The 18,340-nt window shown below is 40.3% G+C and overlaps 1 protein-coding gene and 1 long non-coding RNA gene across 2 annotated transcripts; both read right to left on the bottom strand.

The window, feature by feature from the left end:
- Nucleotides 1-796: 796 nt before the first annotated feature.
- Nucleotides 797-9,007, bottom strand: LOC124141260. Its single transcript, XM_046509228.2, has 2 exons — nucleotides 8,426-9,007; nucleotides 797-1,534 (listed from the first exon to the last, which is right to left on the bottom strand). Exons 1-2 carry the CDS (start codon nucleotides 8,918-8,920, stop codon nucleotides 1,511-1,513), a joined length of 519 nt encoding a protein of 172 aa, XP_046365184.2. The 5' UTR covers nucleotides 8,921-9,007; the 3' UTR covers nucleotides 797-1,510.
- A 2,862-nt stretch (nucleotides 9,008-11,869) lies between these two features.
- On the bottom strand, nucleotides 11,870-17,835 carry LOC124141309. Its single transcript, XR_006862031.1, has 3 exons — nucleotides 17,698-17,835; nucleotides 15,714-15,801; nucleotides 11,870-12,023 (listed from the first exon to the last, which is right to left on the bottom strand). It is a non-coding gene; the product is annotated as an uncharacterized LOC124141309 (long non-coding RNA).
- Between the last annotated feature and the right edge of the window lie 505 nt (nucleotides 17,836-18,340).

The following is an 18,340-nucleotide window of genomic DNA, read 5'->3' as shown; positions in this document are numbered from 1 at the left end:
TGCCGAGCGCCAGACAGGGTAACAACAAGTACCATCTTTTAACGTCTTTTGGTATGACGCGGCCGGGGATCGAACCCCGGACCTTCCGCTCTCCGGGCGGACGCTCTACCACAAGACCACGGAGGCGGTCGAGGGAGGGAGAGAGTGTGTGGGGAGAGAGAGGGAAAGAGAGAGGGGTGGGGTAACGTGGGCTGAATGTCCCTCATTATCTCATTAAACGAGTCCAAATTGTCGATATTGAAGTCTACAACAACATACAGGCCTGATCATCCATTTTGATGGTTTTCCAAAATTCCACATCTGTTACATAATGCATCCACATACAATACGATTTGCTTATACTGTCAACTATGTGTGGAAGCATTGTCAAAGTACCACTTTTCATACATTTAACGACATAACCCATATTTAAAATATGTGCCACTTATCCTTGGTCTAATTATACAATTAATGGTTCTATTTCAGAAGTCTGTCATTTCTTGTGGCAACTGACCCTTATATTGCCTCCAAGACGAAGACTAGAGAAATGTCAATGTATCCTCTGGCTTTACATACAGCTCCAGGGTGCCGCCAAGGGCCCAAACCTTTGAGTGTAGACTATTTATACACACACATGTATGTCAGCAAGATTCGGCTAACATTTATCATCATACAAAATGTTAGATTTAAAATTTACCCGATGTTCTACTAAGGAAGTAAAACAATAAAAAAGGAATCTTGCTGCAAGTACATAGACGTGTGTATAAATTCATACACGACCAATTAGTAATGTGATACAAAAACATAGAGATACAAATATATATCAAATATTTATTTCTGTGTATTTCAAAATACAATAAATAGTAATATATTACATGGTAGTAAAAATAACAAAAAATAAATCTCAGAATAAGTTATGTTACGACGTGTCAAATGTCATGTCAAGTGACACACAAGCAACCAATTACTCAATAAAACAAGCTTGGTCTCTGCTTGGAAGAGTAATACTGTCCTCATAATTTACTCACGTTATCAATTGAGCAATTAAATGTCACTGGATTTCTTCTAGGCACACGGGCAATGCGTCACACGCGCCTACTCTCACAAGCAATCTAGCTTCTTGAACAAATGTTCATTGTTTATAAGGAAAAGATTCCACTGCGTTCGTAACGCTTGAACATTCTGGATGGTTAGTCTCATCTCAGGGCGATGTTTCCCTCAGCTGCGCTAAGGTCACAGTTCAATACAGTCATGTTTGCACTGGTAATTGACTTGGAGTCGTTGTTGGGATACACGTTGTAAATCTACCCGGGACTGTCATTTAAAGGGCGTCGATTTAAGCGAAACGTGTGGATTTCAGGATAGCCTTTCTTGACGTCATGGCAGAAGCGTCCTGTGAGCTGGATTGGTTCTCTGTTTCAAGGCTCAGCACACCTCACACCTCAGAGTCCGTTTTTCACAGTTCCAGGATTTTGTGTAAGCTCACAAAGATTGCACATCTCATCATCCGTGTGATTGACAGTCTTACATTTCAATTATAAAAACATCCCGTCACCCTGGTAACAGATCGGGTAGGTGGCGACGTCTGGATCAGCTTCACGAAAATCTGCTTCTGGTGCACGGAGAGGGCTTCGAAAAGATCAGCAAGGCCATTTCTCCGTCTCCTGTTTGCTAAGCAGTTGGCCACTTCCCCATTGGTAGTGCAGGACAGTGAGCAGGTCTTCTCCTTCGTGCGTAAAGATGAATCGTTTAGGAGTAATTCTTGGAAATTGTCCACCATGTCCAGTTGCGTGTCCTCGTCCGAATCACTGCAAGACTCGCTCGAACTTTCACACAACTCGCTCTCGGTTGATGATGTTGACATGTTTGATAACTGCCTGCCGAAACTTTTCTCGACTTTCTCAATAGCTTCATTAGTCCATCCGAGCCGCTCGAGGATTTCTGGATCGACGCCATCAAATATGTTCGCCATTCCGTTCCTTCTCGACTTCTTCATGTCTGAAACTGTTTCAGCGTCCATGACTGTTTGTTTGATGTGATTTAAAACCATCGAACTAGTTGGCTGTAACTGAGCTTTGACTGTGTATTGTCAAGCAAGTATATCTCGTAGCGAATGACTCAAGTCTGTCAATCTCACACAGTTCGTCTGCTTATATAGCCTAGCCTTTCATCAGCCAATGAACAGTGGTTTAACAGCCAACGTCACACACGGGCCGAGCGCGTTGAATCAGAAAGGTTTACGTCATTGGGCGGAGCTCTGTACGTGTCAATCAAACCTCTTAGCCAATCAACGCGTTTGGTTAAATCTGATCCGGGGTTTCCCCAAAGCAGAAGACCACGTGGATATCCCATAGTCGCTGCCCGCAGCTCACAATCCAAATGAAACCGAACTTTGATTTCTGCTATTGTATCCAAACAATACTGCCTTTGGTGAAAACATGCTAGCGAATAGATGTACCATGCCGTCAGAATATTTACCAAACTGTTTAGCATTTGTTGAAAACATCGCAGCAAGTTGTTTCCGGATCGCGCTGGACTGTGTAAGATTCTATTTTTAGATTTTGCGCATGAAACACATGCGTCACCTACCGTTGTTTTGCGTATGTGCCGAACCTTTTTCTGATCGGTTTCTCACCTGGGAAACACCTTGCATGATGCAATTAAACAGTCAAACAATATAATAGGATAGAATATTATTAGAATAATATTTAAAAGTAGCATAGTAGTATACATGTAATGCATTTTAAAATACGAGCGACTAACGGAATCGGATGGTCAGGCTCGCTGACTTGGTTGATGCATGTTGTCATCGATCCCAGTTGTGTGGATCGATGCCGATCATATCAATCACTGTATTGTCTGGTCCAAACTCGATTATTTACAGACCGCCATCATATAGCTGGAATATTGCTGAGTGCGGCGTTAAACAACAAACCAATTTAAAATACGAGGTCCTTTTTCTTAAAGAAACCACTTCAGGTTCCTATTTAATTATATAAAACATAACTACGCGGTAGATCGCAAAGAACTATAAAGAACGAAGCCTGGTTTATTTCACGACAAAACATTGTTCTATTATGACGCCATTTCTGGTGATTCGAAAGTGCTCTCGCAACTTGATGACGTCATGTATTGGAGGTGAGGTGAGGTGAAATTGGGTTTAACGTCGCGTCCAAGATTATTGCACTTATATAGCGACGTGCATGCACGTGTATGTGTGTGTGTGGCTGCTTGTACTAGTCCGGACTGATGCCGATTTATAGTGCTAGCTCACTGAGATACCATGCCGCAGTTTAACATGAATACCCCACTCAGACACAGTATACTGACTCCGAGCCGACCAGTCCTTGTTTTAGCCCCTTAATGCCGAGCGCAAGACAGGGTAACAACAAGTACAATCTTTTAACGTCTTTTTGTATGACGCGGCCCGGGATCGAACCCTGGACCTTCCGCTCTCCGGGCGGACGCTCTACCACAAGACCACGGATCATGTATTGGACGACGTTGTTTTTGAGAGGGAAGTGTGTAGTAAGTTATGCCACATAGATGTTGCTGGGCTATACAGATAACAACAGTGGCCGGACGATCGCATCCAAAAGTGGGAGAGATATGACAACTCGGTATGAGGATAAAGGGTACAGATAATCGGCGTGAGGATTGTGAGAACATGGGGGAAATACCAAACTTAAACCACCTGTTCGTAAGGTCGGATTCTGTTCAGGGAGTCATCATTTTAAAAATTTGGGAAAATACGTTTAAAGCTTGTACATTTTATCAACATCCTTAAAGGGGCTGTACATCATGTTGATATCTAATATAAGAAATATACGACTCGGGGCCGTTGTTTATCGTACAAGAAAACATGTTTTATTCTCCCCGCAGTGTTTTATTGTACGATATATAACTCCCTCTCGTCATTTATTTCTTAAATACATATAATTGTTTTTCATAGGATCAGCTCATACAAATCAATACATGATTCACAATGATACAAGAGTTGGGTGAAGCACCCTTGCAATCCTTACACGCGGCGGTTGGTGAAGATACTGCGTATGTCTTGTTTCATTCCAATGAAATATTTCCCAATCCAAATTGACAATCAGCAAAAAAATGTTTTAATGGCACACATTTAGGTCCATTACAATGATTACATGACAGGTTGCAACTTGTGATGCTACTGCTATTTCTACAAATGCTGCTGCTGCTGTCAATACTACTATTGCTACTGCTGCTGATGTTGATATTACTATTGCTACTGCTGCTGATGTTGATATTACTATAGCTACTGCTGTGTATACAGCTGCTTTAACTACTGCTACTACTGCTACTACTACTATTACGACCACCGCCACCACCACTACCACTACTACTACTGCTACTACTGCTGCTATCTCTATTACTACTACTACTACTACTACTACTGCTGCTGCTACTATTACTACTACTGCTACTGCTACTACTACTGCTGCTATAACTATTATTATTACTACTACTGCTACTACTACTACTACTACTACTACTACTACCACTACTACTACTACTACTGCTACTACTACTATTAGTACTGCTACTAATATTACTACTGCCACTGCTACTACTACTGCTACTATTACTACTAGTAGTACTGCTACTGCTACTACTACTGCTGCTATTACTACTACTACTACTACTGCTACTACTACTATTATTACTGCTACTACTATTACTACTGCCACTGCTACTGCTACTACTACTACTACTACAATAACACCTGCTACTACTACAATTACTACTACTGCTACCACTAATACTACTGCTTCTACTACTGCTACGACTACTACTACTGCTACTATTACTGTTACTACTACATCCACCACTACCACTACTACTACTACTACTTCTACTACTACTACTTCTGCTATCACTATTATTACTACTGCTTCTGCTACTGCTACTGCTACTACTACTACTATTACTATGACTATTACTACTACTACTACTACTACTACTACTACTACAATTACTACTACTGCTACTGCTACTACTACTACTACTGTTACTACTACATCCACCACTACCACTACTACTACTACTACTACTTCTACCACTACTACTACTACTACTACTACTACTACTTCTACTACTACTACTACTACTACTGCTGCTATCACTATTACTACTACTACTACTGCTACTGCTTCTACAATTACTACTACTGCTACTGCTACTACTACTACTACAATTACTACTACTGCTACGACTACTACTGCTGCAACTATTACTGCTACTACTGCACTTTCTACTGCTTCGACTACTACTACTACTACTACTGCTGCTATCACTATTACTACTACTACTACTGCTACTGCTACTATTACTACTACTACTGCTGCTATTACTATTACTACTACTACTACTGCTACTACTACTATTAGTACTGCTACTACTACTACTACTACTACTACTACTGCCACTGCTACTACTACTGCTACTATTACTACTACTATTGCCACTACTACTGCTACTACTACAACTACAATTACTACTACTGCTACTGCTACTACTACTACTACTACTGTTACTACTACATCCACCACTACCACTACTACTACAACTACTACTACTTCTACTACTACTACTACTACTACTACTACTACTACTACTACTGCTGCTGCTATCACTATTACTACTACTACTTCTGCTACTGGTACTACAATTACTACTACTGCTACTGCTACTACTACTACTACAATTACTACTACTGCTACGACTACTACTGCTGCAACTATTACTGCTACTACTGCACTTTCTACTGCTTCGACTACTACTACTACTACTGCTGCTATCACTATTACTACTACTACTACTGCTACTATTACTACTACTACTGCTGCTATCACTATTACTACTACTACTGCTACTGCTACTATTACTACTACTACTGCTGCTATTACTATTACTACTACTACTACTGCTACTACTACTATTAGTACTGCTACTACTACTACTACTACTACTACTACTGCTGCCACTGCTACTACTACTGCTGCTATTACTACTACTATTGCCAATACTACTGCTACTACTACAACTACAATTACTACTACTGCTACTACTACAATTACTACTACAATTACTACTTCTGCTACGACTACTACTGCTGCAACTATTACTGCTACTGCTACAATTTCTACTGCTTCTACTACTACTACTACTACTACTACTGTTTCTACTTCATCCACCACCACCACTACTACTACAACTACTACCGCGACTACTACTGCTGATTCTACTGCTACTATTACTACTATTGTTACTTCTACTGCTGCTGCTACTACTTCTACAAATACTACTACTGCCCCCTTCTTCTACTCCCACTACTACTACTACTACTACTGCTTGTACTACTGCTACTAGTACCACTACTACTACTAATGCTGTTGCTACTACTGCTTCTACTACTATTACTACTACTGCTACTACTACTACTACTACTACTTCTACTACTAATGTTGCTGCTGCTACTACTGCTGCGTCTTCTGCTACTTCTACTACTACTACTGCTGCTACTACTACTGGTGCTAGTTATTCTGCTGCTGATACCACTACAACTTCTGCTGCTGATACTTCTACTTCAACTGCTGATACTACCCCTGCTACTGTTGCTACTACTACTACGCCTACTGCTACTTTTGCTGCTGATACTACTACTACTGCTACTACTACTTCTGCTGCTGCCGCTACTACCACAGCTGCTACTGCTACTCCTACTGTTGGTGGTTATTCGAGATACTAATATTACTACCAAGTCTACTACTACTACTACTTCAGTTTTTTCTTGAATTTTATTTTGTTATTACTACATTTATTATACTGTTTTCCCAACCACAACAACTACTGCTCGTAATACCGCCACTATTGCACATTACTGTTTATTTCCAACAGGGTTAGAAATAACCGTATTAAGAATTCGTATGTGCACTTATGAAAATAGGAACGGGCTAAACGTTCGCTCGTCATGCCGAATGCCCGGGTTCGAGTCCCATATGTGTGAAGCACATTTCCTGTGTCCCCCGCCGTGATATTGCTGGAATGTTGCTAAAAGCGGTGTAAAACCACTCAAGCACTTACTCTTTAAAAGAGTCACCATTCCATTCGGTTTATAGTTCAGCAAATTTGCCGATATTGAAGTCTGCGAAAAATTCCAGGTGAACCAAATCATCATCTATTATGCTGTTTTTTCAAAAGTAAAGTTCCACATCTGTTATCCGAAATGTGGCGTATACTACATGTACGAATAGCTAATACTGAAATACTGTCAACTAAGTGTGGAAGCATGTCAAAGTACCACTTTTCATACATTTAACGACATAACCCATATTTAAAATATGTGCCACTTATCCTTGGTCTAATTATACAATTAATGGTTCTATTTCAGAAGTCTGTCATTTCTTGTGGCAACTGACCCTTATATTGCCTCCAAGACGAAGACTAGAGAAATGTCAATGTATCCTCTGGCTTTACATACAGCTCCAAGGTGCCGCCAAGGGCCCAATCTTTTGAGTGTAGACTATTTATACACACATATATGTCAGCAAGATTCGGCTAACATTTATCATTATAAAAAATGTTAGATTTAAAATTTACCCAAAATCCCCCCAAAAGAAGTAAAACAATAAAAAAGGAATCTTGCTGCAAGTTCATAGACGTGTGTATTAATTCATACACGATCAATTAGTAATGTGATACAAAAACATAGAGATACAAATATATATCAAATATTTATTCTGTGTATTTCAAAATACAATAAATAGTAATATATTACATGGTAGTAAAAATAACAAAAAATAAATCTCAGAATAAGTTATGTTACGACGTGTCAAATGTCATGCCAAGTGACACACAAGCAACCAATTACCCAATAAAACAAGCTTGGTCTCTGCTTGGAAGAGTAATACTGTCCTCATAATCTACTCACGTTATCAATTGAGCAATTAAATGTCACTGGATTTCTTCTAGGCACACGGGCAATGCGTCACACGCGACTACTCTCACAAGCAATCTAGCTTCTTGAACAAATGTTAATTGCTTGTATGGAAACGATTCCATTAGGTTCGTACCGCTTGAAATCCAAACTGTTCATTGTTGAAAATTTCTTCTGTTTCCCTCAACTTTGCTAAGGTCAAAGTTCAATATAGTCGTGTTTGCACTCGTTGTAAATCTACCCGGGACTGTCATTTGAAGAGCGTCGCTTTCAGCGAAAACGTGTTGATTTCAGGATTGCCTCTCGTGACGTCACGGCCCACCTGAAAGGTGCGCCCTGGGAGCAGGACTGGTTCCAGCACACCTCACACCTCAGAGTCCGTTTTTCACAGTTCCAGGATTTTGCGTAAACGCACAAAGATTGCACATGTCACCATAGGTGTGACCGCAGTCCTACATTTCAGTTGTAAAGGCACCTCGCCACCCTGGTAACAGATCGGGTAGGTGGCGACGTCTGGATCAGCTTCACGAAAATCTGCTTCTGGTGCACGGAGAGGGCTTCGAAAAGATCAGCAAGGCCATTTCTCCGTCTCCTGTTTGCTAAGCAGTTGGTCACTTCCCCATTGGTAGTGCAGGACAGTGAGCAGGTCTTCTCCTTCATGCGTAAAGATGAATCGTTGAGGAGTAATTCTTGGAAATTGTCCACCATGTCCAGTTGCGTGTCCTCGTCGGATTCACTGCAAGACTCGCTCGCACTTTCAGACAACTCGCTCTCGGTTGATGATGTTGACATGTTCGATATCTGCCTGCCGAAACTTTTCTCGACTTTCTCAATAGCTTCATCAGTCCATCCGAGCCGCTCGAGGATTTCTGGATCGACACCATCAAATATGTTCGCCATTCCGTTCCTTCTCGACTTCTTCATGCCTGTAACTGTTTCAGCTTCCATGACTGTCTGTTTGATGTGATTTAAAACCATCGAACTAGTTGGCTGTAACTGAGCTTTGACTGTGTATTGTCAAGCAAGTGTATCTTGTAGCGAATGACTCAAGTCTGTCAAACACAAACAGTTCGTCTGCTTATATAGCCTAGCCTTTCATCAGCCAATGAACAGTGGTTTAACAGCCAACGTCACACACGGGCCGAGCGCGTTGAATCAGAAAGGTTTACGTCATTGGGCGGAGCTCTGTACGTGTCAATCAAACCTCTTAGCCAATCAACGCGTTTGGTTAAATCTGATCCGGGGTTTCCCCAAGCAGAAGCCCTACTTCCATATCACATGTCCGCTCATCGCAGTACACAATCTATACGTTCTACTTCGTCTATAGACTCCAATTAATACCGCTATGCTAGTCGATAGATGTACCAATACCCTCAGAATATTAGCCAAGCTGTTTAGCATTTTTGACAACAGCGCGGCAACGTGTTTCCGGATTTCGTTGGTCTGTGTAAGATTCTATTTTTAGATTTAACGAGCCTGAAAAACATACTTGTCACAACCGTTCGTTTTGCGTATGTGCCCAACCTTTTCTGGTCGTTTTTTTCACCTGGGGAACACCTTGCATGATGTCATGAAATATTTACACAATATCATAGAATAGAATATTATTAGAATTATATTTTATTGTAGTATTATATGTAAGAATGCATTTTAAAACACAATGTATTTTGTTTATATGTAAATATATGCTGAGTTTTAAAGAAACCAATCAGTTATTCATTTATTTAAACATTAACATTTTGTCATAGGATAACCTGAGATCTGACTTGGTTCATACAAATCAATACATGATTCACATGGGGCACCGTAAAAGGCGACTGTGCTTGTCGTAAAAGGCGAGTAACGGGATCGGGTGGTCAGGCTCGTTTATGTATGTCATCGATCCCAATTGGTTGGATCGATGTCCATGATGTCAATCACTTGATTGTCTGGTCATATAGCTTGAATAGTGCTGAGTGCGGCGTAAAACCAACCAACGCAGTGGAGCAAGAGTTGGATGAAGCACCCTTGCAATCCTTACACTAGGCGGCTGTACCTCTCGGCTCCAGGGTGATGAAGATGTAGAGTATCGGTGCGCCTGTGTGCTGCTAGTACTGTTACTATTACTACTACTACTGCTACTACTGCTACCACTTCTACTGCTACTGCTACTACTACCACGATTACAACTGTTACTTCAGACTACTCGTATTACCACTAGTTACATTTACCACCTCTGTGGTCCAGTGACAGAGCGTCTGCCCGGAGAGAGGAACGTCGTGGGTTCGGGATGGTGGGACTAAAACAAGTACTGGTCAGCTCGGAGCCAGCATAACGTGTCTGAGTGCCCCCCCCCGCCCTTAACACATACACACACATACATAAGGTGCAATATATTCGTTATATAAATGCATTAATCTTGAACGCGTTTCACCTCACCTGATAGCTAGTTACACGCTAGTTACATGCATACTGCAGTCGGCTACAGGGAGATGCTATCCACTACATAGTGGTCTCCATATAAACCCCAACAGCCTGGGGCGACGCTGATCTCCTTCAGCGCTTACATTGACTGCAGGCGTCAAATACCAACCCAAGCCTAATGACGGAGCACGGTCTCAAGTGCAGATGTTCCAAGTGGAGTCTTAGAGTCTTAAACCTTCCTACAAAGATGCAACAACCGCGGGCTACATTGAACCCTGACGAGAGGACATCAAACAGGTATAGCTCGTTCAAGGGTATTGGTTTGCCCCTGTCGTTATTCCGCCAAGAATATAGGCTCCCTGTATCCTAATATTTATGGACAGATGCCACTTAAATTGGTTTAGTTGGTCAGACTAGGAATAGATGTGCGCCCTTGGTGTGCTCACAAAGTGTACTCAGCGCATAGACGACAATCGTAGCTCTTCCTCGATTCTACCAAAACGTTTTAAAATCCTGCATTGGCCATAGAAATTGATCTACTTCAGACCAGTCCTGATGACATCATTACCGCGAAGTAAAATATTTATTTAGCAGCTCTTCTTTCGCAAACCTGGGCGCCGTTCCACAAAGCGATCTTAGCGCTACGACTATCGTAAGCCAGTTTTAAAGTATGGGAGCTACCATCACCTAAGCGCTAAGATGGCTATGTGGAACGGGGCCCTAGCCGTTTTGCAATTTCAAATAGTGATATTACCGCTTGTTGCGGTTCCAACGTTATAATTACAGCTACCGTGGCATTATATTTCAGGCGGAAAACATGACGAACATAATCTTAGAGAATGTATTGTCAAATACAGTACCATCAACAGGGTTTGACTTTTGGCGCCAATCTACTGTGACGTCATGTCCACTTCCGATCCGTAGAACTTCATGACGACCTAACAGTGGTACTTTAGAACAAAACATTCAGAGACTATCGCGTTCGGTTTTAGATGACATATACAGGTATCGAATATACGTTCGAAACCTCTATTTGCCACAAAAAAAATTTCACTTCTATGTTCACTCATAGGTTATAACATACGTATTTGCTTTAACTACAATATAGTCAAAGTGTCTATGGCAGTATATTTTGTGCAGAAAACATGATAGAAATCCAACGTGAGAGTGTATTTCAAGTTTTGGTGACAAAAGGTTGAAATTTGGCACTGCTGCGTCACAATGGGCGGTTTGACGTCATAATACTTACGTGCTAAGTTGAACTAAACCTTGCAGTCTTACTTACTCTTCTTTGTTGTGTCTACATCATGCTGGCTTAGGGTACAATGTGTGAAGCCCATTTCTGGTGTGCTCAAAGCGGCGTAAAACCATACTCACTCACTCATGCTGGCTTACAAAGTAGCTGACTCACACACCTGCCATGTGTGTACCATGCCCACCATACATGCGAATATAAGATAATGAAATGAATGTAAAAACAATATAGAACGAAGAGTGGTTTATTTCACCATAAACATTGTTCTATCATAATGTCATATCTGGAGATTCGAACATGCGCTGGCAACTTGATGACGTCGTATATTGGACGACGTTATATATCAGAGGAGCGTGTCTCGTAAGTTGTACCCCATAAATGAACTGGACAACGCACACAAACACGATGGCCGAACGATCGTATCTAAAAGAGGAAGAGAAATGACAATGTTGGGTGAAAGGTTCAGGTAAGCGAAGTGTGGATTGTAAGAATATGCAGGAAATATCCACCTGTGCATAAAATGGACTTGTCCGACATTGCAGAGGTCGAATTCTATTGAGGGAGTTATCATTATTAAAATACGGGTAATTATTTTTAAGCTTTGTACATTTTATTATCATCCTTCAAGAGGCTGTACATAATGTTGATATCATACATCAGAAATAAACGACTCGTGGTCGTTGTTTATTGTACAATAAAACACTGCAGGGAGAATAAACCACTTGCAGCTGCGCCCCTCCTGGTTTATTCTGCCTGCTCCCTGCATCGCCCCTCAAGGTTTATTCACTTTGTAGTGTTTTAATTCTTAAGTAAAACATATTGTTGTAAAACAATAATGTACAAGAACATACATCGTCAGTATTTGTTTAAAGGCTATTATCGATGTTTCCTGCGTTGAAATCGACATGAGACGGTGTAGCCTATGGTCAATGCAAGGCGTTCGTTCGTCACGCCGAAGACCCGGGCTCGATTCCCCACTTGGATATAATGTGTGAAGCCTATTTCTGGTGTCCCCCGCCGTGATAAAACAAAAGCGGCGTAAAACCATACTCACTCACTGAAATCGACAACCCATTCAAATCAATGGATTAAGTACCTGCCGCTTTTCTCAGCATCGCTAACCCCTAATACATTACGTTTAATTTTATCATGGTGGGACGGACTAAAACATGCTACTTCACCGCCCACTAAATATTAAAAGCAATGTTTAAAATCAAAGTTGTCAGACCCTTTCTTAAAACAATAATATTTTTTCAGATGAAATCAGTTAGATTACGTTAAACTCGCCCCTCACTAGTCTGTCTCCCAGACCTTGGAGAATGAATTTTAAAAAGTCCAACTGAAGTTTATAACGATTTGGCAAGTCAAGCTTGCCTCAGCTCTGACCTTTTCATACCTTTTTGTACGTATAAATGTTTTTAATAAGATAACTTTATTTCTTGAACTAAACGCCCATCACCTTTATTTATAGCCTCGAAACAAATATACATATTTCACATGCCCAAAATTCTACTCAAAATGTATACGCCCCCAGACTTACTGACTCATTCAGATATCTGTTTCTAACTTCCATTGTCCCTAATGCTCACCTTAAAGGACATATAAATTCAGTTTGCATTAATAAACTCATCGTTATATTCGCGATCTAAGTTTACCACATCACCTGCCACCTTGTTGTGGCTTCTCGTGACATCGCCGGGGCTTAACGAAGCTGAAATTCACACAGCAATCCTCGTGCTGCGTGTTATGCCTTGTTTTTACCAATCTTGACGTAAACAGGGAGTTGTCGTGACCGAAATAGCTGAAGGAGTCAGGAAGCGGACTCAAATTAACTTAAACGTTGACATATTCTTTAAGACGTGCTTGGTCAAAGTGCAGTTGGTTTCGTTATAAACTCGAAGTTGTCGCTAGTCGTAGTTTGATTTTCTGTGCATAACGATAGTGACGTTTATAGACAGTGCATTTGTTTGAGTCAAACCTGTGTATGAAAGTAGTCAAATAATCAATGTAAATAAAAGCGACACAACACTTTCCATATTCATAAGAAATATCTGCCAAACGTGTCCTTTGTACGAACCCGACTCTATCATGAGCATCTGTGTATGAAACACTATCAAATAGTGATGATACCAGGTGTTCGCGAAAAGAAAAACTTATCCTGCCTCACTGATGGCGCCCGTCACAAACACATACAAAGGCAAGTCAATTGTTCGATTGACAAAATATGGGACCATATGGTTCAAGTCAAAATAGTCACTGATGCGTCCAATTTGGAAACGTCCTCCAAATGTCTGCCAATAAACGTTTTGAAAGCAATACTGAGTCTTTATATGTTATAACATTCATCAAACAACTTCTGAGCAAGAGTTGTATGATGCTCTTTGAAATCTTGGTGGAAAGAGCGTACTCGATTATATCTGAAAGGTTGTGAAATGTAAACACCAAAGGCTGGTGTTACTGGAATATTGCTCGACATGAAGGGAAAGTTGGTTATTTGAAAGTTGAAGTCAACCCTCTTGTCACACAGTCTTGTGGAGAGGTCTTTGTCACTCTGAATCTTTATGCATAGATCTTATGATGAAACAGAAGCGGCTATACCATTGGTCGCCTTTATTTCCAGTTTAGGTGGGTTGATCAGGGGAAGGGAATTGGCTATTTGATGGTTATTGAAAGATGTCATATAATCGATACACATAAAGCTTAAGTTAAACTTCTTGGCCAAATCACCTTGTTTTGATTGTTCTAATCCGAGAAGAAATTCCGATTCATAAGCATAAAGAAACATATCAGTAAGAAGGGGAGCACAATTGGTGCCCATGTGGATGCCTGCTTTTTATCTAAATAACCTAACACCCCCCCCCCCCCCCCCCCCCCCCCCCCCCCCCCCCACACACACACACACACTTCATTTTTGAGAAACTGCCCTGACATCGTTGAATGTCGATGTTCACTCGGTGATAAACAATATATAAAACATATATGTCATGTATTAACATTGTACTGTTGCCTTTGGCAAGCTTAATGCGTCTTTGTTTATCAATATATGATATTTACGACGATTAATATGTAATGGTTTAATTACACAAGTAACTTCAGAATGCAATGATAGTGTGAACATCCCAATTTTGTATCTAGTGTCACATGTTTTTCACGCACACGCACACACAGAGACAGAGGCAGTCAGACACACACACACATACACACACACACATACACACACACATATATATATATATATATATATATATATATATATATATATATATATATATATATATATATACACACACATTAGATTATGAACTCCATCGGAGTAGTCACTTCTTGTTTTAGGTGAACAATTATTGACTTGCCCGTGCATGTGTTTGTAATTGGTGCCACCGGCGGGGTAGGATACGCTCACATTTTCGCTGACACTGGTATCATCACTCTTTGATGGTGATTCATAGACACACGCTCGTGGTATGGTTGGAATCGTACAATGGACAATTAGGATTATTGCATCGATAACGATATCAATTATGCGGTAAAAAGAATTGCAATGGTTTTATTTGTTCAGAACGAATGGCGTTTTAAATAGCAGTTGCATTCAGCGTCCGCTTCCGTGTATCTATTTATTTACTTGTTCGAAGTCCTAATGCACCACTAATCCGGCGTTCCTGTCTCGTATCCTTGCAAGAAAACCGTGCAAAGTGTCACCGTCAAGATGAGTGAAACAAGTAGGTAACACGTGGCAATAATACACCATTGTGCTCGGACAGGGCTGATACAATTGACTGCCCGGCCCCCATCGAGCACAAGCAGACATGCAACAAACACTCCATGTCTTCCCCAAAGCAGTGTGTCACAGTCGTCAGTGCAGTCAGCGTCTGCAGCTTCAGCCATTGCAACGGATGGCGGATGATTCAACGTCATAACTTGAACCCGTAGTAGACGATGGCCTTAGCTGTAGACACTTCCAGTGATGGGTTGGTGGCCTGTTTCGAGTTGCTGGTGTCACATGATGTGATGTCGACGCCCTCTTACACATTATTGCGCATGTCTTTAGAATGCGGTTAATAAATTCCAAGGTCAGAAAGCAATTTGGATAAGGGTTTATATTGGTATGCTTACTGTATTCTTGATGGATGTCAATAACGTCTCCTATCCCAGTTGAACAATGTTGGAGTTATAACTGGTCCCTAAGACTAACATATAGTCCCTGAAATAAAGTCATATATAAGGTTTAATCAAACTAAATCCGCAAGGCAACCCACGACTATCAAAGGAACTCTCAAGTCTCTTGTTTAGTATAGGCTGCTGATGCTAAGAATGAGATGATTGGGGTGAAACGTTTTTTGAATATATGCTCTGAGATCTATAAGAAATACTACACTGCTCCCTCTGTCTTTTATTGTAGGATGAAATGAAATCCTGTACCTACCCATTGTGTTGTGATGTTTTGTAGTAGAAAGCCTGCACATACTCTTTGTCTTGTGGTGTTTTTTAGTAGAAATCGTACAATACTCTCTTCCTCGTGATGTTTTGGAGTAGAATATATATACGCATTCTCTGTCTTGTGATGTCTAGTTGGATGAAATGAATACGTACTGTTTTGTAATTGAAAGTGTATACGTACTTTCTGTCTTGTGATGTTTTGTAATTGAAAGTGTATACATTATGTCTGTCTTGTAATGTTTTTGTTACAGAAAGTGTATACCTACACATTTACTTGTGATGTTTCGTGGTAGAAAGAGTATAGCAAATCTCTGTCTTGTGATGTTTTGTAGTAGAAAGTGCATATAATATATGTCTTGTGATGTTTTGTAACAGAAATCGTATACGTACCTTATGTCTTGTCATGTTTTGTAGTTGAAAGCATATACATTATTTCTGTCTTGTGATCTTTTGTACTTGAAAGCATATACATTATTTCTATCTTGTGATCTTTTGTTCTTGAAAGCATATACATTATTTCTTTCCTGTGATCTTTTGTACTTGAAAGCATATTTATACATTATTTCTATCTTGTGATCTTTTGTACTTGAAAGTATATACATTATTTCTATCTTGTGATGTTTTGTAGTAGTAAGCGTATGCATTATTTCTGTCGTGTGATGTTTTGTAGTTGAAAGCATATACATTATTTCTGTGTTGTGTGGTTTTGTACTTGAAAGTATATACATTATTTCTGTCTTGTGATGTTTTGTAGTAGAAAGCGTATGCATTATTTCTGTCTTGTGATTTTTTGTAGTTGAAAGCATATACATTATTTCTTTCTTGTGATGTTTTGTATTAGAAAGTGAATAATACTTTCTTGTGATGTTTTGTAGTCGAAAGTGAATAATACTTTCTTGTGATGTTTTGCAGTTTAAAGCACATACATTATTTCTGTCTTGTTATGTTTTGTAGTAGACAGTGTATACATAATGTCTGTCTAGTGATGTATTGTCGTCGAAAGCAAAACCTACTCCCTGTATCGTGATGTCTTGAAGTAGAAAGTGCACATAAAATCTATGTCTTGTGATGTTTTGTCATAGAAATTGTAAATATCTATGTCTTGACCGTTGTGTTAAACATTACATACTTAACAACTTTGTCTTGTGATACAGTGTTTTAAATGTGCATGCCACTGTTTATGGGGATGAGGCCTACATTCAGAATAAATTAGTGACTAGATTTCTCTGCTATCTATTGGGTCGTGACATAACACTACTTGAATCCTTTAAGCCTACAAGGTGATAATTTATGGAATTCATCGTTGACATTCTCAGCGAAATGCACTGACATTCACATAGATCTCAAAACGACAACGCAGCAGTTACACCTGCATGCGCTGACACATGCGTGTTAAAAATGTCAGCGACATTAAAACACATTATCGAACGACTTGCAATGTTCTCGAGCGTTACTCCTCACCGAGGGCCCTCCTGGCTTGTCCTGGGGCCCAGTAGTTTAATGTCAATGACAACGATTGTACAGACAATAATCCTCAGGGCATAGTTAACACAGATGTCGAAATTAATAAAAAACACCCCCGGCCTAATATAAAACAATTCGTATGATTGCAAGCAGGCTAAATAAGTTGACTCCTTTACACTGAAGATTAACTTCTTACCTCCTTGTCCAAGGTCATTGTCCACCAGAGGATATTCACCACCTGGTTTGGACAGATAAAACAGGGGTGACGAAGGGTCACATTGTTCACGGTGATGTGAGGTTACAACGAAGGGTAGAGTGAGGTCGTGTGTCTCACATTGTTTACAGGTTATGTTTTGACGTCTGACGTCATCGAGAATACCCGCAGACGATAAATGTCAGACATTGCACCAGGCGGCTTGATCACGTGACTCAGTTTCATTGCGTATGCTGCAGGTGTTTTCATCATCTTTGTTGTTGTTCTGGGTGTTAATTTATTCATCAATCGTTTATTTACCAACTGCCTTCGTGAGGCAGGTGTCTATAAAATCCTATTCTTTGAAGTGGACGTTTGGGCGCCTGAGGGCAATAGTGTCGTCTGCTCGACAATAACATGACCACGATCTCTCTTGACCAAATTTTAGACAGTTCAGGGGTGAAATGGACATTGTGTTACAGAGGTAAACAACTTGTTTGTACAAAAGAGTGTCAGCTGATTGACAGACAGTCCCTAACATGGAACACACAAAGAGAAATAGTCTGGGATATGTACGTCATTTATTTTTCAAAGATTAAAACAGACACAGTGTTAGTATGAGTGTTTGATATTTGAGCAGTCGGGA

This window comes from Haliotis rufescens, unplaced genomic scaffold, assembly GCF_023055435.1.
Source record: "Haliotis rufescens isolate VD_foot unplaced genomic scaffold, xgHalRufe1.0.p SCAF_12, whole genome shotgun sequence".
Taxonomy (NCBI): domain Eukaryota; kingdom Metazoa; phylum Mollusca; class Gastropoda; order Lepetellida; family Haliotidae; genus Haliotis; species Haliotis rufescens.
Note: the sequence above shows the minus strand (reverse complement) of the source record. Positions and strands in the feature narration are given on the sequence as shown.

Excerpts from the sequence above, each read along its gene's own strand:
- LOC124141260 (XM_046509228.2), bottom strand. The coding sequence starts at position 8,920 with ATGGTTTTAAATCACATCAAACAGACAGTCATGGAAGCTGAAACAGTT. Across the intron at positions 1,535-8,425 it reads CTACCCGATCTGTTACCAGG|GTGACGGGATGTTTTTATAA; the intron begins GTGGCGAGGTGC and ends TCTGTTACCAGG.